The 26,062-nt window shown below is 36.6% G+C and overlaps 1 protein-coding gene across 3 annotated transcripts in view; it reads right to left on the bottom strand.

The window, feature by feature from the left end:
- map3k1 (mitogen-activated protein kinase kinase kinase 1, E3 ubiquitin protein ligase) overlaps positions 1 to 26,062 on the bottom strand; it is a 98,072-nt gene that overhangs the window by 15,579 nt on the left and 56,431 nt on the right. For 2 of the 3 annotated variants that reach the window (XM_087270053.1, XM_087270054.1), the window contains exons 5-13: positions 24,564 to 24,680; positions 23,880 to 24,028; positions 22,990 to 23,111; positions 20,866 to 20,947; positions 15,100 to 15,295; positions 12,808 to 13,056; positions 2,925 to 3,046; positions 2,484 to 2,575; positions 2,202 to 2,394 (exon numbers count right to left, since the gene is read on the bottom strand). In XM_087270053.1, coding sequence (XP_087126179.1) covers positions 2,202 to 2,394; positions 2,484 to 2,575; positions 2,925 to 3,046; positions 12,808 to 13,056; positions 15,100 to 15,295; positions 20,866 to 20,947; positions 22,990 to 23,111; positions 23,880 to 24,028; positions 24,564 to 24,680 — 1,322 coding nt within the window. Of the gene's footprint in view, positions 1 to 2,201; positions 2,395 to 2,483; positions 2,576 to 2,924; positions 3,047 to 6,337; positions 6,411 to 12,807; positions 13,057 to 15,099; positions 15,296 to 20,865; positions 20,948 to 22,989; positions 23,112 to 23,879; positions 24,029 to 24,563; positions 24,681 to 26,062 lie in introns of those variants that run through there. The other variant, XM_087270055.1, reaches the window with a different exon arrangement.

Genomic DNA, 26,062 nt, shown 5'->3' with positions numbered 1-26,062 from the left:
TCGAAAGAGGAAGTGTTGCCCTTGCTCTTTCTATTTAGACACGACATGTGAACATCCTCATAAACAACAATGGAGGACAGATTCTTATTCTGTTCTTGCTTCATGGGACGTGGCTGTTTGTCACAAGAAGAAACAAGCTTAGCCTGAGCATGGTTCATTGCTGTATACTCTCATGGTAATATTATTATTGCTAATTATAATTAGTGCTACATTTCAGCTGTAAACAGAGTTCACCAGCCAGTTAAGCTCCATTTTGGTACCACAGTGTGACAAAAAAGTGGTACAGTACCATTTCCTATTTCGGTGCCTTTGGAAGTAAATTGAAATAAATGCATACTGCACAATACTCTACTGAACTATATCGCTTAATGTAAATGGGCCATTATTTCATCATCAATAAATGTCAAACTACACGTTGCTTCTTGTCAAGTCATTGCTGTTCACAGACCACAGATGTGACAGAACCTAGTCTTTGACAGGATGTAGTAAAGCACTTGTTGGCCATCATCAATATAACTCTCTACACCAGGGGTTTTCAAACTGTGGGTCGCACAGTGAACAAAGGTGGGTCGCGCAACGTCACGTAGCTGACCGCAGCTATATTTACATTGCGGTGAATCAAAACCAGTACGATTGACGGCAATAACTCAAAAACCTCTTACCCTAAAATATCTAAAGTGTGTTTCCTACAAAAAGACAAAACTGGTTATGTTTTACAGTGGTCTTTTTCTTTTTTTTTCGCTCGACATTACGAGAAACTGCTCAGTTTGAGACCTCGCAATCTGCGTTTAGCCGGGAGAGCTAGCACAGAGCGGAGCTCTCAGTTAGGGACCGTCGGAAAAGTGCTTATTTTTTTTGTTTGCTCCGTCCTGCGTGTTTTATTTTAAACACTACTAATTTTCGTAAAGGAGCACACACAGTTATTAAAGTACTCGAATGCTTCATTATAGATCTGTGCATTCTTACATTAACACCTCTGTTATCAAACAAAACACAATGAGAGATTCATTTGCTGCTCTTCGCTAAATAACTATGGAAACTTTAATCAATATGCAAATACAATCAAAAGTGAAGTAGATTTTATAGCTTTATTTAATTTCTGTATAGGTCATTGATTTTAATAGGTTAAACCTTTTATTTTATTGTCAACATTTTCTAATGTTTGCTATGTATTCTATCATTTGAAGCTATGTGTTGTCCCATTTTTTTTACATCCCAACGTTGACAGATTGCAAATTAATAAATAGCTATAGTGCTATCTGTTAAATTAACATCACCTAATGTCATGGAAGGGCATAGATGTTATGGAAAATAGTAATAGTAATGTAACTACCCCCATCATTCCTTCCTCAAGCAAGTGTGTAAATATTAGATATATTCAGCTATAACGTTAATTGCATTGGCATATTTATCTGACGTTTTTCCAGCTTGTAGAAGTCAATCAAAAAGCTATTTAGTTTCTTATGACAATATACACTAGCAGTGGAATTTACTGCGATGTGACGGGGCTTGATCATAATCAAGGGGCTTGATCAAAGGTTGATCATATTCTCTTCTTAAAAAAAGAGCATCATTTTCAACAAAAAAATGATCACAGTTACAGCCAGCATCCCACAAAAAGCACTTCGAGCCTCATTTTGTGCATATCAAATCGCAAAATCCAAAAAGCCGCACACCATATATTTTTGACTGCTTTGAATGGATACATTTTTTTTTTAACCCATTTTTCCATATTAAAATTTTATGGTGGGTGTTGAGATTGAATTACTTGCCTAGGTGGGTCCCGGAATAAAAAAGTTTGGGAATCCCTGCTCTATACAAGCTCATGTCCAATATCCATAAGGGTTTATGTATCACCACAACACACTTCACCAAATTAACTGTGCCAAAATTACTTATGCAGTGCAGTCTGAACCTGAACTGCTTATGTTTAAGGCTTGACATGAGAACCTCTATTCTACACTAAACCACTTTTAATAATGTTAGCCTACAAATGTGAAGCCAAAGAAAAGCATACATACACTAATCTAACAAGCTCCTATTGGGTTATGGCTAATAACAGACTTCTTGGTTTAATTAACTTCAGATTCAATAGTTATAATGTCAATTTTTATTATTTTATTTTTTTACATGTGAAAGAAATTCTTTGAGTAAATCACAAGCATGCCCTGAAAAATTGTTCAAACGAGCTGTATCTGTACCTCTCCACAACGTTTTGCGCCTGGTTGCAGTCTCCACCTGACACGATGTGAGGGTAGAATTCAGCAGGAAACTCCAGTAAGAGCCTGTCAATCAGACACAGCCGACCCAGCAGTGCTTGCCAGTTATTGGCCTCCGTTTTAGAGCCCAAGATGCAGTTCAGGACATAGTCAACGCCACCAATACCAATAGAGCCTGATAGGAAATGAGACATGAACACAACCAGAGATAAACAGAAAGCTGATTTCAACATCTTATCAGCAGGAATATAGTGAGAGTTGTACCTGCTTTGAGAATTTCTCTGCCCACAGCGAGTTCTCCCATTTGACCTTTGCACAGCTCCAGCAGAGTGGACACGGACAGCTGACTGGTGCGACTGTGAGCACAAATACATGTACACTTGGCTAAGGCACTCTAAATGAGCATTTAAGAGTCAGCAGGAGCATGTGTGACATGCCCAAACAAACAAATAGGAAAAAGTTGAAGGGAAAACTTCTATTATTGACTAAAATGAAATATTCGGATGAACAGTTTGACCAGGAAGGTGTAGTTGAGCAAACTTTTATTGGTAATGATTGTTTGTTACAGTGCATGCCCACTAGATGGTGATAATCTCTTAAATTTACATCAGCCTGATATTATATGAAATACACCAGATCTTCTGACCATCATACACAACATGCCTTAAGGTTGTGCAACTCAGAGATGTTGATTAGCAGTTGTACCTGTTAGCATCTGCACACTTGACCAGTATGGTTTCCACCACGGGCCGCAGAAGCTGCTGTAATCGAGTCCTCTCTGAAGCAGAGTGGCATGGGGTGTAGACAAGCATCGCTCGCAGGGTTTTCTGAAACAAACAAGTTAAAACTCTTAAAACAGATCCTACACTAAAGCACATGAGAATTAACAAACAATGTTGCCACATTCAGAACTGTGGCTTGTGTTGAGGATTCTCAAGTTGTGTGTTGAGCACAAGTCCACAAAAGGAGTTTCAATTATATTTAATAATTTAACAGTGAAATATTACAGCTGTAATACCCAAGTTCAGATGATTTTACTGCTAATAATAAATATCCATCCATCCATCCATCCATCCATCCATCCATCCATCCATCTATCTATCTATCTATCTATCTATCTATCTATCTATCTATCTATCTATCTATCTATCTATCTATCTATCTATCTATCTATCTATCTATCTATCTATCTATCTATCTATCTATCTATCTATCTATCTATCTATCTATCTATCTATCTATCACAAAATTCTTAAATATATGCAGTGTAGCGGCAAGGCAGTGCTGTCGCCTCACAGCAAGAAGGTCGCTGGTTCAAACCTCTCTCAGTTGGCGTTTCTGTGTGGAGTTTGCATGTTCTCCCTGCCTTCGCGTGGGTTTCCTCCAGGTGCTCCGGTTTCCCCCACAGTCCAAAGACATGCGGTACAGGTGAATTGGGTAGGCTAAATTGTCCATAGTGTATGAGTGTGTGTGTGAATGTGTGTGTGGATGTTTCCCAGAGATGAGTTGCAGCTGGAAGGGCATCCGCTGCGTGAAACATGTGCTGGATAAGTTGGCGGTTCATTCTGCTGTGGCGACCCCGGATTAGTAAAGGGACTAAGCCGACAAGAAAATTAATGAATGAATATGCAGTGTATCCATCCATCCATCCATCCATCACAAATATATTCATCAATCCCTCTAATTATCCATCTATATATCCAACAAAAACCTCAAATATATGCAGTGTGTATCAGTCCATCCATCCATCCATCCATCCATCCATCCATCCATCCATCCATCCATCCATCCATCCTTCCATCCATCACAAAATTCTCAAATATATGCAGTGTATATCTATCCATCTATTTTTCTATAACAAATTTCTCAATGCAGTGTATCTGTCCATCCATCCATCCATCTGTCTGTCCATCCATCCGTCCATCCATCCGTCCGTCCGTCCGTCCATCCATCCATCCATCCATCCATCCATCCATCCATCCATCCATCCATCAAAATTCTCAAACATATGCAGTAGGCACAGGACGTTTAGCACAGTTTGGAAAAATCAATGTTTTAAAACCACTCCAATTTTCTTTTATACTGTTCCTAACGTATTTTTAACATGCTTTTTTTATGACTATATAATTTAGTTTTTTAGGGCAGCAGTATGTCCAAAAGAAACGGACCCTCCACATCAAAATCTGGTCAGCCCACGATTTAGGGTATATTTGAGAAACAAATCGCTTATACACCAACATCCAAGCATGCTTTAGAGCTAAACAGTGCAGAGAAATACTTTAATATCCAAAGAAAAGATAGATATCCAAAGATGCCTTTTCAAGTTATAATCAAATCTGTGTTTTTGAAATTAATGAAGATTTTAATTATTTACACTGACGTTTACCGTTCCAAAATATTGAAAATGTTTTTAAAATAAAATGTATTGTGTTCAATGGGGGAAAAGGTTGTTTTTTTTTTACTCAGACAATCAAAAAGCACATTTTAGAGCGGTAATCATACCGTGACACCGGGATATTTTTATCCAAGGTTACCATACCGTCAGAATCTTATACCCGCCCATGCCTAATATGCAGTGTGTCTCCGTCCATCTATCCATAATAAAATTCTCAAATATATGCAGTGTGTATCCATCTATCTATCTATCTATCTATCTATCCATCTATCCATCTATCCATCTATCTATCTATCTATCTATCTATCTATCTATCTATCTATCTATCTATCTATCTATCTATCCATCCATCCATCCATCCATCCATCCATCTATCTATCTGAAACAAAATTCTCAAATATATGCAGTGTGTATTAATTAATTAATTAATTCATTCATTTATTCATTCATTCGTGTATCCATTAATTACTTAATTAATTAATTAATTAATTAATTCATTCATCTAAAACTAAATTCTCAAATATATGCAATCCATCCATCCATCCATCCATCCATCCATCTATAACCAAATTCTTTATATGCACTGTGTATCCATCCATCCATCCATCCATCCATCACAAAATTCTCAAATATATGCAGTCCATCAATCCATCCATCCATCCATCCATCCATCTATAACCAAATTCTTTATATGCACTGTGTATCCATCCATCCATCCATCCATCACAAAATTCTCAAATATATGCAGTCCATCCATCCATCCATCCATCCATCCATCCATCCATCCATCCATCCATCCATCTCTCTCTACATCCATCCATTTATCCAACAAAATTATCTATTACATGCATTAATGATAAAACCAATTGCCCTATAAACAAGCAAAGCAAACCTAAAGCCTTTAAATAGCACAACAAATTTTAATAATCACTTAATTTGCAAGCTGATACTGTATTTAAACATACATATACAATCAGTGGTACTTTAATATTTGAATTAACCCCTTCAGACCCTGTGTCCATTACAATGGACATCACATGACATCCCATTTTTCTGAAATTTGGAACATAATTCAGGTCTGAAGGGGTTAACCCAATAATCTTCCTGCAGTCAAAATCCTATGATCGTCCAGCTGAGAAGCGCCATGCTAACAGTGTGTGTGTGTGTGTGTGTGTGTTTGAGAGTGAGTTCACTCTGACCCACAGAGAGCTGGGAGTGGTGACTGATAGAGCAGAGCCCAACATTGATTAACACACTATACACTTCGTACACTCCCCTCCTCAAAACAAAACACACACACAGATACAGAGACAAAAAAAAGGCTAAAATCCTCCAAAAGCCTCCAAAAGAATAACGCCACGTTAAGAATAAACAGTCAACAGATATGACATTTGAACTTGGCACATTTAGACTACAGATCTGCCAAACCACTACAAAACACTGCAGTGTTTACAGAGCAGTCGTACATCCTGAAAGCTTTTGTCTCTAATATATTTTTAGTTCATAGCGACGGCCCTCTTTTCTGGTGTGTGCTCGAAGAATATAGAAAAAAAAAATATGCTGGAAAGCCCCGAAAGGACAAAACGCTTGTTGTTTTCATAAAGGCAGCTCACTGGAGCACAGAGCCCGAGGGAAAGGCACAATCCCACAAGTCCATGCAGCAAGAGCTATTGTTTTCTCTTTTTTAAAAAAATGGGTTATGAGAGAAAGAAAAAACAGAAACCTTTCTTTTCCAGCTTCAGTCTGAGGATCCCTGCTGCGTCCAGACTTCCTGCTTTAAAGTGAACTTTAAAACTAGCCTGCGTGGTTTGTTGCACTTTAGGACTCTGGTGTGCTTCTGATAACCTCCGATCAAAGTTGACAAAAGGGAAGATATACCTAAATGCTTGATCCACTGGATGTGCTTTTATCTCTGGCAAGAATAAATGGATACCAGACAGATTCAAAATGTCATTTGTGACACACCAGTAGTGTTTTAAAGACTTGAAACAATAAATTACACTATTTTAGATTAACTTTTAGTGTAACTTTTTGGCCCTATCCCAAATCTAGATTTAACCCCTGACCCCTACCCCTTCCCCTCGGCCAATAAAATGTGAAGAGGGCTTCAAATTTTACCCCTAAGAAATAGGACAGCACTACAACACCCGCACTCATTATCATACGTCATCGCGATCTCATACTTCATCAACGATCGCGACTGCTGTAGTTATTACAGTTGTGTTATGTTTTGGTTTTTATCTTTTAAATGTAGTGTGTATTTACACCATGGCCATATTCATCTCTGTCAGGGGTTCTCAAGTTTTTCATTTCGGGGCCCACTTCTTTCTCCGATCAATTATATATTTATATATATATATATATATATATATATATATATATATATATATATATATATATATATATATATATATATATATATATATATATATGTGTGTATATGTGTATGTGTGTATGTGTATATATATATATATATATATATATATATATATATATATATATATATATGTATGTAGGTATGTATATATATATATATATATATATATATATATATATATATATATATATATATATATATATATATGTGTGTATGTGTGTGTGTGTATATGTGTATATATGTGTGTGTGTGTGTGTGTGTGTGTGTGTGTGTGTGTGTGTGTGTGTGTGTGTGTGTGTGTGTGTGTATATATATATATATATATATATATATATATATATATATATATATATATATATATATATATATATATATATATATATAGGCCCACCTGTATACATTTGTTGTGCCTTCTATTATTTTCTATTATCAGCATATAACATATTTAATTTTATTTCAATTTAATTAGATATAAAACTAAAACTATATATAATATAAATATATATACACAAATGCTGATATACAGCCATAGCACACTGCTACGAGTGTGATATTGCGTTTATACAACAGTTTGACGGCACAATCTTGTACACAAAAAAGAAAATTAAACACAGAGTCTAAAACCCTTTTGTATTAGGAACTACTTTTTTTCCGCCATTCATTCACATCTGCAGCTGACGTCAGAAAACCAGAAGCCGTTACCATTTCACCAACGTCACTTTAGAGCTAGTATTTGAATGATTCTCTATAGCGTAATGTGAAGCGGCGCTTCTGGTGTGTGACCTCCTTAAGGTGATGACAAAACAGCACATTTTGCTCACATTTTAAGATTATAAAGGCTAAACGTGACATGAAATGCCATCCGTCAACAGAGATTTCTCACCGGACTGCTTTTGTGTTTGCGATACGGAGGTTATAAGGTTTTATAACAACGCATGTCCGTTATAAAACACACACAGGACATTAATTTGGACAACTATGTGAATATATGAAATAGATCACACAAAAAACACAAAGAGAGACTTTCAGTTTCACTTCACGCATAACGCTATTTTGTGAACGAACAGACTTGCGTGTCCTAGTTGCAGACGCGATTATGAGGCTGTTTTTAGCGCTGAGTTTGACGTAATCAATCAGTAAACAGAAGAAAGTACATTATTTAGATAATTTAATATAGCATATTATTCATGAAATCCAAAAATTATAGTATATTACTGAGAGTTAATTTTAATCTCTCCCGACCCACCTGCAGGATCGCTGAGGCCCACTAGTGGGTTGAGAATCCCTGATCTACAGTATGCAAACACATGAAAACAACATTAACATTATAGCAGACAGCTAATTTCTAGCCACTAGACTTTTCTGACAGGGTATTAGAATAGCTTTTACAAAAAGAGCCAATAGCTGTTGTTTTCATCACAGCTCTACCAATGAGAGCTGAGCTCAAGTGCATCAAATGAAAAACAAATGAGAAGTGTCTTGAAGGGGGCGGGACATGTCAGATACTAGAATGCATTTGATTGGTCATGATTCGATAAGAAAGACTTAGTATGAGGTGACCTGAAAAATCCTTGATCGATTTAGGCGGAAGTCACACACTGCAAGTTTTAGATCTTTATGTCAGGTTTATATTTTCTAAACAAAATTTGACACACTAGCTTAAAGATAATCACTAAAACTAACATCTATATTTTTTATTTATTTTTATTTCATTGGACCTTTAATGTACTGCTGTGAATTGACACTTCAGTCAGATGTGGCTTTATGTCATGTTTGACCCTTGCTCCAATTAACTTCCATTTTGTGAAATGAAAGAGTTCAGATAATACATGTGAATGTTTCCTCAAGGCTAGCTAAACGAGGAAAGGCCACAGAGGCTATCCTTTGGACTTCTGTAACCGGCTCTGATGCTTTAGGAGCTCTTGGTGAAAACAGTATTATGCAATTTCCTTCTGCTGTGTCACATTGTGTCTACTGTTCATATGATTATAGCAGAAGCATCACACGCTGTAAAGGCTTCATGTGACTCCAGTGTTTGTCCACATGATCACAGCAGCGGTCAGGCATATGAAACAGTGGTCAAATAAATTTGCACATGATGCTCTGCAGGATTCAAGTATTAAAGATTTTATCTTTGGAGATGAAAATCTGAAGTATCAAAGACTGGAATCATGTGACAATTGTGTTTAGGTGTTATTAAACAAAAATTCTGAACATTATTGTTGTTTTTCTAAGCATGGCAGCCCAGAAAAAGCACACAAGTGCAGCATTTTGATAAGTAAAAGTTTAATATTACGGTTAAACACCTAAAAATTCCCCCCCAAAAAAGTATGCTTGACATTTCTGTGCATCACCTACAGCAGGGCTATATAATTAAGTTTGTCATGGGGGCCGGTTCATGAAAAGCATCCCAAACGAAGGGCCGGAGCGATATGACTTGCAATATGAGTGATGACACAACAGCATATAAGAGCCCATTTGCTGTATTTTTGCTCTTTAAGACACCCATGTTGGCTTTTTCTACATTAAAATGTTAAAATATTTATATTTTGAAACTACATAATATCACTGCATTGTACAATAGACTTTTTAAATTTTTTACAAACATTCAAATGTTGTATTTCAAACCCCAACAAAAGCAGTGCATTGCTGAAGTAGGCTTTTTCTACATTCAGACACATTCTTATGTTGTGTTTTGAAATTGGTTGTACGCTTATATAGTCTGAAGAATAATCATGGTTTCACTGTTATCAAGTCTAATGTAAATTCAAGCTTTATATAAGGTAAGTAGCTATTTAGATTAACTGTTGTTGCCATCTGCGTTCATACATACATAATCATTTTAATAATAATTCCTCTAACATATCTTTTGTTTACACTGCACTGAAAGGCACGCACAACTCTCAACGTGAGATGTTTTCTAAGGTGTGCACCCGGAAAGCAGCAAGCGCGTTGCTCGCGCATATTGTCATATATTCCTACATTAGAAATAACAAACTTGCAAGCGGAAAAGACGTGAAATGGGAACGGCCGCTGCTATATTTAATCCGGTGTGTGTGCGTATTAGCCTCGGTGTGCATACTTGGAACTTTAAACTAGCGCACAGTTGGCAACTTGGCATAACTTTATTTTATTGCAGCAGTTTCATTCAGTGCAACAGAAACGCAGCTGAGAAAACCTTTACGATTAATTAACTGTGACGAATTAAAGCGCAGTTAATAGTGAAATCGCCAAATCGTTGAATCTCTATCAACGATTTTAGTGCATTGTACAAAAGGCCTTTTCTACATACAAAATGTTTTTGGCTGCCTGTGCCACTCGCTTATGGTGACTTGCATTCTGCGCAGTCTTTAGCTCGTGCTGTATTGAACAGACGCATGTCACTTCATAACTATAGCGGCCGGTTTTCGACAGAACTAAATTTATTTTTGATGTCTTGGTCACACTATTTGGAGGGCCGGAACAAATCGTCTCGGGGGCTGGGTTCGGCCCATAGGCCGCCAATTAAACAGCCCTGACCTATAGCATCAAGATGACAACTGAACTTAAGTTTTTGTGATAAACTCAAGAGCAGTGATGGGAACAAAGGCGCTATAAACAAACGGTGTTACTTTCAGTAACGAGTAATCAAATGAATTTCTGGTTTCCCCCGTTACTGACAATAAAATGCGCATTACTATAATTGAGAACACTGAAGCAGTTTTCATGCGAGCAGCACCTCTCTCAGCCATAGGACCTCTCTTCCTCTGTGGTGTGTGTGTATGTGTGTGTGTTAGGGGCTGGGGTGGGACACATAACCAACCAGTGATGATGATTGGTGTGTCTGTGAACGTGGTGTAACTGAGAACGTGATGATGGGCTTAAATAGAGTGCACTTTAGTCGTTTGCCAATCAGAGGCAGAGTAGGGTGGGTGTTTATGTACAGTCAGTTGCACACACCAACGACCAGGAGTCAGAACGATGGCAGAAATCCAACAAGTTCAAAGGTAGCGTTTGCAAATTTAAGCACTATTTTTCCCTCGTTGAGGTAAAGGGAAGAATATTCATGTTGATATTTAAATGATATGTTGAATTTGATGTTTGCCTCTCACATTGTCCCACAACAACAATAAAACATTGTAGATAAATAAGCCCACTGATATAAACTGCAGTGACAAAAGCTGCACACTTTGTGAATAAAAAATAAAAGATATAACTGTAAACCTAGGGGAAACACTGTAACCTAAGAATACTATCAGTGCTGCGAATACTTTGTAAAGACTGTCCAGCTCATGCTGCTCAAACCGCGATTCGTTAATGAATTAAAACTGAAACCTTGAAAATAGTTTATGGATTGTTTTGGCACTTAAGCATAAACTATAGTGGACTTGTTTTAAAGCGCTTCACCTCAGATGTTATTTGTTCTTCTTGTTTATGTTGTAGATAATTGACCATCAAAAAAATACATTAAAATTAAGTTGCACATTATGCATTATGGAATTTGTCGCAAAAAGATAAAATGTCAAAAGAAAAATATATAAAGTGTTTACATTTTTAGTTCGTGCCCGTCCTAAACAACTGCGGGTGGATGATGCTTCGCTCCGTGGAAAATAAAGATTTAATTAATGATCCACTGCTGTTGTAAACGTCTGTCATATATTTGCTCCACTTTTAATATGTCATTATTTTAAAAATTATGTGTTTAGCATCTGATTTCTCCTTGGCGATGATATCCTTTATATAAATACAAAGGCTGGTTATTTTACTGTTGTTGAGGGACAATTGTGGTATTACAGATGTTAAAAAAAATATCTTAACAAGAAAAAGAAAACAACAAAAGATTGACAACAAAAGATCCGATCAATGTCGTAACAAATGCCCTTAAATAATGCAGCTTGTAGTTTACAGCAAGCATCAAGTGTTTATTGAGATGTGTTTGAGATTGTGTTGTCTGTCATATCTTTCATACGACTTTGACCTGAGACTCTGTAGGGTAGTTGCGCTGGTTTTCCAACACTTGTTTGGGTCTGTAATGTTATTAGCATCTTCATAAGGGTGGTATTGTTTTAAATGATGAAACAGGTTTGTGGTGTTGCCTGCTTTTGATGGCCAAGCCTTCTGCAGTTTGCAGTGCACGTCGCTCTGTTTTGTGTCGAATTGCAAAAAACTTTTTAAAAGTTTAGTGATGTTTCTTGTCAACAATGTCTGCGACTGACCTTATTTTTACCTTATTTTGTTCTTACTCCTCCAAGTGTAACTAACACTGCATGGCTGTAAACTTGTCTGCATGCGGTATCCGGAAGGGCGGGCTGCAAAATGCCTGCACAGCGTTACTCATAGTGCGTAAAAATGATTGAACATTCGAATTATTTTATCGGAAAAATATCTATCATGATGATTATCGTTATCGAATTATCGCCCAGCTCTACATCATTTACTCAACACCACCTGTCACAAACCTGTTTGGGTTTCTTTTATTGTGTTGAACACAAAATAAGATATTCTGAAGAAAGTTGAATACCTGTAACCATTGACTTCCATAGTATTTGTTTTTCCTTCTATGGAGGTTAAGGGTTTTCAGCTTTCTTCTTCATGTTTTCCATGATGTTCAATTGAATGAAGTAACTTATAAACAGTTGAAACAACTTGACAGAGTAAAACATTTTTGGGTGAAATATCCCGTTATGTAGTGGTCAAAGTAATGTAATCAAAGTAGTAATGCAGTGTGATGATCATGTTTTTTTGTACTCTTATACAATCGTACCCTTACTCTACATCTTCAAAAACAGCAGCAGAGACAAGTTTGGTGTCATAAACACAAAGCTGCATCATCTTACCAGCGCTGCTACGTAGACTTTGTAGACAGGGTCTGCACAGACCATGGAGAGCACACTACAGCAGGACTCCACCACCACGTCTCCAGATACCTCAGCCAGCCCTGCCCCTGCACCCGCTCCGGCCAATGAGTGCTCGCCGTTGGCCAGGAGCAGGGCTCCGCTCACGTCATGGGACAGCCGCCGCAGAGCCATTTCTCTGATGTTCCAGTTACGAGAGAAGAGGCAGCCGACCAGCTCCAATCCAAACACCTGAGACGGACACAAGGGATTATTACCACAATTTATATTAAATAAATATTAAATATTAAAATAAATAAAAAAATAAAAATTAAAATTAATTAAATTAAAATTAAAATTAAAATTAAATTAAATTAAATATTAAATAAATCTCACCCTTCAATCAAACCAATGCAGGAAAACTACACTATATACCTGGAGAGGATGGCACAACGGCTAATCTAGCTGCAAAGTATGTGTACATCCTCCAGATCATTAGAAATTAAATGATTAATCAACTCAATTCATTTACCTTATGTTTAGAATCGACACTGTTTATACGTGTACTTATTAAAATAAATATTAGCGATATTTTCTGTTTTTGTTGCTTTTTTGTCGGTAATTTATTTCACTATTATTGTTTATTTGATTAATTTGATGATGCAAGTATATTTGATATTTTTTACATGCTTAAAATACATGGCAATACTGTAAAAAGTTTAATTTAGACGTGACTTATTTAGACTTAACCCTCTACCTCAGGGGTGTCCAAACTCCAAACCGGTGTCCTGCATAGTTTAGCTCCAACATCCTTTAACACACCTGCCTGGAAATTTCTAGTAAACCTCGAAAGTGCTTGATTAGCTGGTTCAGGTGTGTTTAATTGGGGTTGAAACTAAAATATGCAGGACACCGGCCCTCCAGGACCAAGTTTGGACACCCCTGCTCTACCGCATGGTGTTGCCATATGGAAACATGACATTTATGTTAATTTCCCTGCCACTTTCTCTTTTACACCAACATTGATTTTTTATTTTTTTTGTTCGTTGAAAAGAGAAGACCTTATTCTAGCCAATGATGTGCTTTGGTTAAGTCGCATGACATGCAGCGTTTTGCTGTAGCGTGGTTTCTGACAGACTGGCGTTTATTGTGAATAACTGCTGAATGCAAACGTAACGTCAATAAAAACAAAGGATCAAATTATGTCAGATCCACAAAAAATAAGTTATGATGACATATTCACAATAAGGGTGTCACAATCCTCCAAATTCTCGATTCGATTACATTTTTGATTCTAAAGGCACGATTCGATTTTCGAATATGAATAATTAATTAATTAATGACCAATTAATTATTTGTAGCCTACCGTTTAAACTACCTGACCTGCATGGTCTTTGTTTTACCCATAAACAAATCATACAGTAAATGAATAAAGGCAAGATACACACATAATTACCACCTGTCAATCACTTTTTCTGCGGGACTCGTGAATAGGCAGTGATCTGTGTCGTTATAATGGCATCGGTAAAAAAGACGCACAACCAACAGGAACCAGCCAACAGTATCTGAGGTGTTCGCTAAAATGACTAAGTACAAGTGAGTGAAAGATTGAAGCAGTCCTCTGCCTGGACCTGCTGTCTCAAGCGCAAGGCTGTATGTGCTTCTGTGTCTTTGTGGTCATGTGATGTGCATTTTCAGAGGTAGAGAGGAAGGAGGGCGTTGTCGTTCTAAAATGCCATTTAAAAACAAAGTGTAAACAGGGCCTGAGTGTGTACTTTTCGCGAGCGGATTTGCAATGGGGGCGGGCGGAGGATCGCGATGCCGGTGTTGTCTATCGGACGAACCGTACGTAATACGTACATAGCAGAGCTTGCAAAACTGTGTTTGTTTTTGTCGACAACACGAACGTTGTTAACATAACTCACTGGAAATCCAAAATGCTAAACACCGGCGACTTCATTGAAAGAGGAGAGGGTTTAAGTTCTCTCGACGGGTCTCCTGCTTCTGCAGTTTAACAAGCACTTCAACAAGCCTGTTATTTTCCCGCTTGGCAAGCCAAGCTGACATGGGGGCGCGGCAGCATCAACGATTCTATTTTTTGATTCGATAATCGAAATAGAGCATAAATTTAGATCGATTTCGATTAAAAATCGAAATCGTGACACCCCTAATTCACAACTCAATATTTTTTTGTAAATCGATCAAGTGAATGTGCTATAGAAGTTGAATGCACTTATTGGTTGAACAACTGAGTGCACATTAAATTTGTGTATTGTTTAAGAGTTCCAAGCGCACCTTGATCCAGGGTTCGGCGAGCTCCGTGTACGTCTGAGGGATGTGCTGAACTCCATATTGAGGAAGAGAGAAGTCTCCATCCTGGCCCGTCCTGGAGCTCTCAGCATGAAGAGATGAAGATGATGATGATGATGAAGCAGCTGTTTGACTCTGAGAGCGGCTGGTTGTGCTTTCCACAGTAGATGGCGCTTCATAACTAAATCAAACACAATATTTAAGGTTAACATTTTGGGATCATTGGTTTTACCCTTATAAATTTATATTTATTGAGCCAAGATGCATTGAATTGTGTGTTCATAACCATTATTTCATGTAGTTGCTACTTACTCAAAGACCTCTCTAGGGTGTTTACTAAGCATGTAGACTGATTTTCATATGACTTCTGCATTGGCAGACTCTCTTCTATTTTGACATCGGAGAAAATTCTGTACTGTAATGTAAATAAGTCGTTCAGCAGTTCACTTTGACCCCTTTTCCACCAGCATGAAGCAGGTGCTAGTTCAAAGCTAGTGCTCTTGCTGGTTTAGAAATAGTTTGTCGGTCCTTTTAAAAACTGCAGTGCTTTTTTATGAGCTAAAGAGTCACCACAGAGCCATATTTGATGTCACTAACGACACATCATCTTTCCTTGCGATGCAAGCATGGATGTACCAAATAAAAACAAACCATCAATGTTGCATTGCTCTTGATGTTAATGGCTTTGCGAATATACGTTGCATCCAAACATACACTGTTAATCCCAGCAGTTAACTTTATCAAATGAACTGAACTCAACTGACTGAAAGTTAAGTCTACTCATTTGAAAAGAGTTTTGAAGTCAGTGTTGAAGGTAATAAGTTAATTAAAAACCTCATTACTTCAACTTAAATGGAGCAAGTTCACAGTACTCATATAGATACATTTTTTTTACTCAAATGGTTTGTAGCAATCGGTTTCCTCAAACGGTTTGAGTTGCCTTAACTTATTGGGTTTTACAGTACTCAGTCGGTTTGAGTTCTCTTCATTTATTGGGTTTTACTGTGCTCAAATTGCTTCGTTTACTCAAATGGAGTAAATTCACAGTACTTACTAGGAATAGTTTATGAACTTAAACTATTTGAGGAAACCGATTGAAACAAACCATTTAAGTTACCTTAACTTTTTAGGTTTTAGCGAAGACGACAATACAAAATTATGTGTTCACACAGCATGTCTTATTTGCGAAGATGAAGATGACAAACAATAATAGCTTGTTTATTCAGAACACTATTTTTTTTAATAGACAGAGATCACAAGTGATAATAACATGTTCTGCTGCTCAAAACAGTTTGTTGTTCATTTTGTTAGTCATGTAACTCCAAACTCAGCTCCTGCTGCAAGCGGTTCTTATTATTAAACCAGCATTGCTGGTTTGTGCTACTTTCCTTTGCTGTGGGTGTTGAAAGACAAAGAACCAATATGGAGCTACTGTAAGCACTGGCTCCAAACCAGCAGAGTAAAACTTTCTAGGTAAAAAAAAGGAGTATTTATGTCCACTAATGTCTTTAATAATAGCTAACAAAGGTTGCCGAATTCTATAGAGCCCTAAATATCTTCTTTAAGGGTTTCACCAGGTCAAATTTAACCCTATTTTAGAGCATTATGAGTGAAATTATAGACGTATAAAGGGATAAACAGTTTATGGCCTGGTTGTTCCAGCAATAAAGGTTTTTACTTGGCCCCAACAAAAAATGAACTAGTTATTTCTGTCACATGATTTAAATGCGTCAAAACAACTTGCATACATATTTATTTTTAGCAACTTAACTTTTGTTTAAAATAAAACTCTTTATATAAGCTGTAATAAATAAAATTTATGCACAACGGTCTGTCCAGGTCAGTGTCCTAACCCAATATGGTCTATAAATACATGGAGAACTTTCAAACCAGTGTTATTGTAATGAAAATTAAACTATATTGGTTATAAAGCTATTAAATCAGCTATTAAAACATTAGTTATAAATCGAGTTTTGCTACAAGTTTTATTGAGATGGATTTTTAGTAATTGGATGGGAGTTGGCCTGATTGCATTTAAAAAAAAAAAATGAAGACCCCTTTAAAATAATTTAAAACATACAGCATAATATTTCAGTGAATTTAATACTTTAAGGCCTAAAATTTTGTTTTTGAAATTGAAGATATTTTAAGACTAAGACAGTATGTTTTTTTTTAGGAGTGATCAAAAGATCACACTTACAGTACAGTGCTCATTATAGCACCCTCATCACTGTGGTATATTGTTTTGGAGTCTTGGTTATGTAAATACTGTACAGTGCATTGTAAGTGCGCAGCTTTGAGGTACAAACTCATTTTCTCGACTGGGGTGATAAATGACGGTTTATGTAAATGGCCGCCCTAGTGTCTCCTAAAACAACAAAACAAGTTGGTTTTAGGTCTAAAACAACACAGAAGGCAACAAACTAGACTTGTGGTTTGTGTTGACACAACCTAAGATGATGCAGAACTCTCTGAACATCAGCCACTCAAATGCCATTTTACACTCAGGGAAGACAAATGGAGGGGATTTACTTGGTGAAACAAGATAATTGCTGTTTCCTAAAGAAGAAACGTCAGGGTTTGGTTTCGGGCATCACTGTGTGTGGTGGGGCAAATCCCTGGATGGTTTTGCAAGAAGCTGGAAAACAGCAAAAAACTGACTAGCCGTTAGCATGTCAATCCCCGGCAGACACACAAACATGGCTGGTGCCAGTCTGTCTCACTTGCCTAACCACCAGAGGAGAGTTTCACATCATACTTTGGGACGCTGCCTACCCTGACCCCTAAATGACCTCATTTCAATCTCACAGGAGTAAACATGAGCAGTGCATGCTGAAAGAAGATGAGTGATTTCGTCTGAAGTATCACTGGGCTTTATTAGTTAGTGCCATTTGTTGACATGTTGGGTTCGGCGATGGCAAAATTCCTAAACTTCATCTTTGCTTGATCATGTAGGGTCCAATAAACACCCTATCTGCTTGTTTTCATCCACTGCATTTTGGGAAATCGTATATTTTTTAAGAAGTGCTGTATGGAAATACAGGGTATATGCAGGAATTTTAAAGATAATTGCAATACCTTTTTAAGACTTTTTAAAGACCTCAAAATATTTTAAGAACTCACCACCACTTCAAATTCTAATCAGTATCAAACCTTTAACTTAATGAACAGTTGTTAATAAACAGTTGTATTCAAATAAATTAATGGAGCACAACCATGCAACAGAACTCAGATAAGCTCGGAAGAAACGAAGCTTGAAAGAATAAATTACGTGGTTGTTTTCAGCGACAGGCTTCAGCCAGTGTTTAGTCTTTCTCCAACAAGGGGTACATAAACTTACATTTTCCCATTTTCCTGTCTGTTTCACTCTATGGTTGCGTTACATGTGGACACCTTCCCGCATTTATCGCAAATTACGTGACATCACCCGGACGGAGGAGATTGGCCGGACGCGTCCCTGCCTGAACCAATCGTATGAATCGAGCACAGCGTTGTTAATATTAGGAGGAAAATAAATATATTTATCCTTTTTTGGACACTTTGGACAACGCTTGAACAAAATTTAAGACCTTGCAAAAATGCGATTAAGACTTTAATACATCTTAAAAGCCTTAATTTTCCCCAAAAATTATTTATCAACTTTTATTAGACCCTGCGGACACCCTAAAATACCAAAAATTGCATTTCATGCTTAGATGACACAAAAAACTATCTTTAATTTTAATAATATGAGGCTGGGTGACAAAATGATCACTATAGCAATCAATTCCCTTAATAAAACAATCACACTTGTTCAATAGTTGGTTGATATAAAGTTATACTTCAAAAATGTAGGCTGAAGCATAAATTTCCAACAAGCCTGGGCTGGTTTCCTGATTTGATTCAAATAAAAAGTATGTATTTCTTGGCCGTCTCGCCCTGCCCTGAGATGACTAAACAAATAACAAAAACCGTTAACAAATACATTTGTTGATGTGCAACAACAGGCTCATGTGACTGTCTCAGCAGATCATGGGTTTTGATAACTGGACTAACCACCGGGTCGAAAGGCACACCACCATTAGAAACCAGTTGTCCATAAAGTGATGATTGTGTCCTTTTGCTTACATGTGATGAAAGAAAAATAACTTTCTTTGCAAATTATTTACGCACGATAAAATACAATTTTTGGTCACAGCATAAATCACAGCTTTGCATGTAAACATAGCTAACGATGCATCTCCATAATACTAGGGCTGAACAATATATCATTTATGCATCGATATCCCAGTACGTGTATCTGCAATAGTCACATCGCAGGATTAGATTATTTATTAAAGATTAAAAGATGAAGATATGAACCCAGACTTCCCCACTCAGATAAGGAGCATCGGATTGCGGGACTGGAGTTCTAAAGGTTTGTCTGACTTTTCAGGAATGTTTCCTTCTGAAAATTTGAGATCATTTGAACAAATTAGAACAGAGTTTGATATTGCCCCCGAAGACCTTTTTAAAATATCTTTAAATTCAGCATTTTATAGAGTCCCTACTAAAACCAATTTCATTTGAAATTATCGGAACTGGAAGAAAGCATGCTGTCAGTAAGATCTTTTAAGGGTTTATTTCTTAATTCTATGCCTTATTAGTTTACTCTGATTCCTCAGTTTATGATTCCTTGAAACCACCAAGGAGTTCGGTTTAATCCTGAAGATTGGTCCAAGATCTGTGATGGTACCTTTCCAAAATGTACCTCAATTTCCAAACATGAACAAAATTGTAAGTTTTTCCACAGAATTTATTTTGCACCTGTTTGTCTGCATAAAATGTTCCCAGCCTGTTCCGATCTCCGTTTTAAGTGCAAGACTTGTAAAGGCACATTTTTTTCATGTATTTTGGTCATGTGTTCACATCCAACTATTTTGGAGAGGGATTCATTCTCAACTCTTACATGTCTGGCTAAGTAATATATATATATATTACTAAAAAATGGTTTACTTCTCAAATTCCAACTATTTCCATGTGGATTTCCCAGTCTTCAGTCTTTCTTCCTTTGGAAAAATCAACTTATGACCTCAACCACAAACAGTACAAATTCAGGAGAATTTGGGAACCTCTCCAATCCTTTCTACATAAACTCTGAATTTTTAATTTTATTTTAAGAGAGTTCTGGCTTCTTCTGTTTTGTTTTGATTATTTGTAAAGATTATTTTTTCAAATTTATTATTATTGTTTTTTTTTTAAACCTACATGTATACATTTTTATTTAATTTGCAGGGCTTGAGGATGGTTTGTTTGCTTGTTTGATTGATTGTCTTTTTTGTTTGTTCTACCTGAAAATCTTTAATAAAAACATAAGGACATTATTACATTTTTATTTAATTTTTTAAATTTTTTTATTTTATTTATTAATTTTAATTAAGTGATATTTTTTTATACTTGATTGTTTAACTGCTGTACATAAATACTGTTAGACTCCCAGGAAAACCACTAAGCACAATCAATTTGTTTATTTTCAATTGTAATTTATTATAATTCATGCTGATGCACTGCACAGAAAAAGATCATCCTAGTCGATCTAAATTATTGAAATCTTTACGAGTAAAGCTACTCAAATAATCAGGTCAAATTATATTCATATTGCAATAAATATTGCAACAAAAAATATCGCAATGTTAGATTTTTTCAACATCGTGCAGTCCTACTGAATACATGAATGTATGTTTCTGAGGAATCTAATGCTCATAAAATCTGTAGCCGTTTCTGCATCTTTACCTGTAAAAATCATGAGACTTCCATTTGGCTCTACACAGTGGGCAGATTAAAGGATCGTGATTTCTTCTGCACTCCTCGGCCCCTGAAAAACAAATACCACACAAAGATCAGCAACAACTCATTACACAAAGAGCTGTTGGGGGGGATCTAGGGCTTTAAAAATGGGTCAAGAATGCCAATTCAACAAATGAAAACTAGACGGACATCCAAATAGCTTCCTGCATGCAATAATGTCATTATTAGAGATTGAAGACCAACACTGGGAATTAGGACAGTTTTATGCAATATACTAAATCTGGCTTCACTTTACCATAGAATTTCAGAATTTTTCCCACTTTGTCTTTTTAATAGGCTCGACACTTATAATCAAATTATTTGATATAATCAATTCGAAAAGAAAAAGAGATCAAATTTGCAGTAATCAACGCTTTGTTTAGATAAAATAAATCAATTTAACGCATCTGTTTAACATTTATTTAATTTGCTCATTAAACTAAGCAATATGTAGCCTGTTTTTATTTCATCCTGTAATTAAATTGTTGAGAGTTGTAATGTAATATCTAAATTATTAATTCCATTGTTTAATTCAGAATATACTGAATTATACAATGTAATATACTACATATATAATGGAAGTTGAGTTGAATGCAATGAAGCTTATTTCAATACATACACAGCGGGGAAAATAAGTGTTGAACACGTCCCCATTTTTCTCGGAAAACATATTGCTAAAAGTGCCATTGGCTTGAAATATTCCCTGGACGTTAGTAACAACCAAAGAAATCCATAAGCAAATAAAATAAAACTAACTAGTTTACAAGTTAAGTTATGCACAATAAAATGAAATGACACAGGAAAAAAAAGTGTTGAACACATGAAGAAAGGCAGGTGTAGAGAGGCATTGAAAGCCCAGACAGCAGCTGAGATCTCGCAGTAGTTCTTCAGCAACCCTCGGTCCTTCCTCAGTGTAATTTAATATTCGCTGGTTCAGTTCAACATCTACATTGCCAGAATGATTAAGATGAAATCAGGGTGGACATTTCAGCAAGACTTTGGCTGTTTCTCAATTCCAAGAACGCAGAGAAATTACTTGCGTTTTTGTGGAGACCGATCTTCCCAGGTGTCCTCAGAAGAACAAATTCGGGAGACCATGAGAACAGAAAAATGAGATGCTGTATTTTTCCTGATGGCCACGTGACCTTCATATGTTTTTAATGGACAATTACTTAAACATTACAGCATTCATACAACCATTTATTATTTTTCCCCTTTCACAATATATACTATGCATAAAGACTTTACAAATATACGTTGCGCAATATAAATAAAACAGATTTTAACACAATTTCAGCAAATAAATACCCTTATTATGTTTATTCCTTTATTAAGATTTTCATATTAATGCTTATGGTGACCGTTTCATTTAGGAAAACTCCTGAAATAAATAAGTGATATCTCTGAGCTTTAATAATAAATCTATATTACAGACTTCTGGGACTTCTAGAGCGAGTTGGGTGCTTAAGTCTGCATCCATGCATCCTCAATTTCAAGAATGCATTTGGGAAGTTTTATACGTCCTCCGCTCTTGCAGTCTTGAGTATTGGAACTGAACTTTGGCAGCTGATTATGACGTTACACGAGAACATGAGGACGCAAGACCGCTGAAGAACGCATATTGAGAAACAGCCAATGATCCAAAACACAGTCAAGGAAACTCAAATGCTTTCAAAGAAAGAAAATCAAGCTGTAGAATGGCCCAACCAGTCTCCTGACTTGGATCCAATAGAAAATACAAATTAAAGATCAGATTTGATAGACGAGACCCACAGAATCATCAATATTTTTAAGTCAAAATCGCACCTGAGCAATTCAAGGCTTCATTCTCCATATAAGATGCGCCTTTAAGCTGTCATTAACAAAAAAAGCCCTTTGTATAAAGTATTAAATACATTTTAGTAGTTCCGTACTTTCTCCTTGTGTCATTTCATTGTTATTACATTGATAACCAAATTTTAAAAAGGCCAAACAAATCGTAATATTCGTTCCGACAAATTCAGAAGTCAGTGTTAAGAAAAATGGGCATGGAATGTGGGAGTATTGTGGGATATTTCTGCTGGCACTCACATATAGACATGCAGTGATGGTGGAGTTTGTTTCGGCAGCCCTCTTCACACACTGTCAGACTTTCTTCATCCAGCATGTCCAGCAGACAGATGGGACACATCTGCTCCTCCTCGTCCTTCATACTGTGCACATGAGGACACAAAGGGGTAGATGTAAGCAATTTTTTCCTCGTGAGCAATATTTTCTTTAATGTTAAGAAAATATGAATTAGCTGTAGCATGAAAACCAATTTCAGAAGTCAAAAAGCTTACTGACGTCGACAGTACATATAACTAAAGACCCATGACCATTTAAGTTTGTTAAGACAGACAAATATAGTAAAGTGTCAGAGCAAAATACAAACTTAGACTGAATGATTATGCTAGACTGCTCTTATAATTAAAAGTGATGGGGCCATTTTTTATCATACAAATAACAGCAACTTTAGAAAGCGAAAGTAAAGCCAGAATCCCGAACATTTTAGGAGATTCCGAAATTACAGTCGGACTCATTTTGGCAGAAAAGGCACATCTCTGTGGGTCTGCAGAGCACGTGAGACTGTCTATGTGGGAGACGGATCGCGCCACACACACACACAGAACCAGCAGTAAGAAACGTGCAGAGCGAAAGAAGATTTTTCACTGGTTAATCGATCGCGAATGTTTGGTTTACTTGGACGGTTACAAAAAAAGTGTAAAAAGATGAAAATAATAGTGATATTCACGTGTCACGACCAAATATACTTGGGCGGCCATTAATAGACCTGGGTGGCCCGCCCAAGTAAAGTCTATGTGTGGAAAGCACTGAATTATTTACGATTACAATTTTGTAACCGATGCCACGGTTTAAAAACACTGAAGATAAGACACATTCAAGAGCAAAATTCAACATCTTAATGACGCATCACAAACCTGCTTTCATTACTGGATGGTGAGGCACTGGAGGTACACGAGGTGTGAGAGTTGGACATGCGGGACACAAACTTCTGGATGGTGCTGCGTGAGGGAGCTTTGATGCGGGAGCTGCGGCGATTGTGGTACTTCTGAAATAAGCTCTCCACCTGAATGAAAACACAGCATCGATGTGAACGCTGAGCTTAAATTATAAATGAGATCAAAACTAACCATATGATTTTGTTAGCTCACATTGAGTGTTGTGGTGAACAATTCATCTGTGCATGTCATTAAAAAAAAAAGTTTGCCCTTGTAATCTTTAACTGAAATCTAAAAATGCTCTTTTTTTCAGTTTTATTTTCAGATTACGTGATTTTGAGGTATTGGGGAGTGGCTAACATACATAACCAGCAAACAGAAATGGTGAGGAGGAGGATATGGTTAGGGTGTATTAACTCCAAGACCTATTTCCTGATCTTTCAAAAAGGTTTGAAATGCCTACTTTACAACATCCAATCATCTCGCAGTAGAAAAAACAAACCACGCCCACTGTTTTCCCATTTAATATTCTGTTTGTTTAGGAACTGCGTCACAAAAGAAAAAAAGAAAAAATGGTTGCAGCTTCCAATTCATGTGGAATGAGTTCAAGACAGAGCACAATGAGGCTTGTGGAGCTTTGTTTGGGTTATACACTCTCCTCACCTCAAAATTCTTGAGGGTTTTCCGCCACAGAAGAGGATCTGAAGGCTCCAGCTGGAAAACTCGGAGCATGACGAAGAGCACGTGGATGCAGAACGTTCCTCTGCCGCAGCTGCAGGTCTGATCACAAACAACAAAACACTTTTCATTGCAAGTGCTACAATTTTATGCATTATTGCACAATAAACATGAAGAAAACGGTTTCGTTAAAATGCCGGTACCAGAGTGAAATTCAATACCTTTTAAGACCTTTTTTTTTTTTTTTTTTAAAGAGTCTTTTCATACATTAGGACCTCATCGCCACTATAGGTTTCAACCTGTAACATTGGCAACATTTAAACTTTTTTTTTTTTACAGTAAACTACTAAATTGTCATGGCAATTTAAAAATTCCGTCTCTGAATGAGAGACAAACATGTTCAATTATATTTAAAGATGATTTTATTCTATTGCAAGAGGGTCAGACAGTAGGACTGCATGGTTAACTGGTACTATGGTAGTATCGTGATGCTATGGCTTCAAAATACTGGTGGTGCCAACTTGGTATTGTGATGCTTCAGCTGGTATAGTATCGTAAGATGAATTAATGATATAACAACAACTCTGAGACAGTCATACAGAAACACAGGTCGCTGCAGAGTGTGACAAGGAAGGGAGGGCTTTCTCCCGCCTATCAGTTCTTCAAGGTTATTTTGACTTTCCAGTCAGAGTTACAGGCCAGACTAACAATATATATTTTACTGCATTCTTTTAAAGCACCAAGCTGTTTACCACATTTTCTCTATGTTGTTTCATTATTTCTACATAGACTTATGCTACCTAATCAGTTACTGATTTTTACATGACAACACAAAATACTGATCGAAATAAATTAAATTGTAATGTTTAAAATGTTAAATTTGACATTTTCATTCTGATACCATCTACATCAAGTTACAATTTTAAGAATGTTTCACAAAAAATAGTTTTAAAACACTTCAAACTGAAACAGCAACAAAAGATCATTCATTTGCATTATTTTAACATTGTTTAAATACATCCTACCCTGTTCAGACAGTAATACATAAAAATGGAGATGTCCATTTTCCTACAGCTGGCTTAAAAGGCTCACGTTTTACAGCAGATTTAGTTCAACCAATAGTCATGCCTGAAATGTCATTTCCATTTACACAAATAAATCTAAACTTGTGCATTAATAACATACTTTTCAGGCCATTAACTACAGTCATGCAAGCCCTGAAAACATTAATGGTGCATTATGAGCTTGTAAAATGCTGATTTAAAAACATTTATTAAAAAATTATGAAAAACAATGTGCATGTAAACATGTAACTGACAGAATCCCGATGGCATCTGTTATACTTCCTCTGGCTCAAATAAATGGGGTGGTTGTCAAGAATGATCTGCAGCCATACGTATGGGGCTAATCTGCTTTTTAAATTTTTAACTTATGTTGTTGTCTTGAATGTTGTTATTGTGTGATTGTTGTTTGTATGCAATTGC

Source organism: Danio rerio, chromosome 10 (genome assembly GCF_052040795.2).
Source record: "Danio rerio strain M-AB ecotype USA chromosome 10, GRCz13ab, whole genome shotgun sequence".
NCBI classification, from domain to species: Eukaryota; Metazoa; Chordata; class Actinopteri; order Cypriniformes; family Danionidae; genus Danio; species Danio rerio.
Note: the sequence above shows the minus strand (reverse complement) of the source record. Positions and strands in the feature narration are given on the sequence as shown.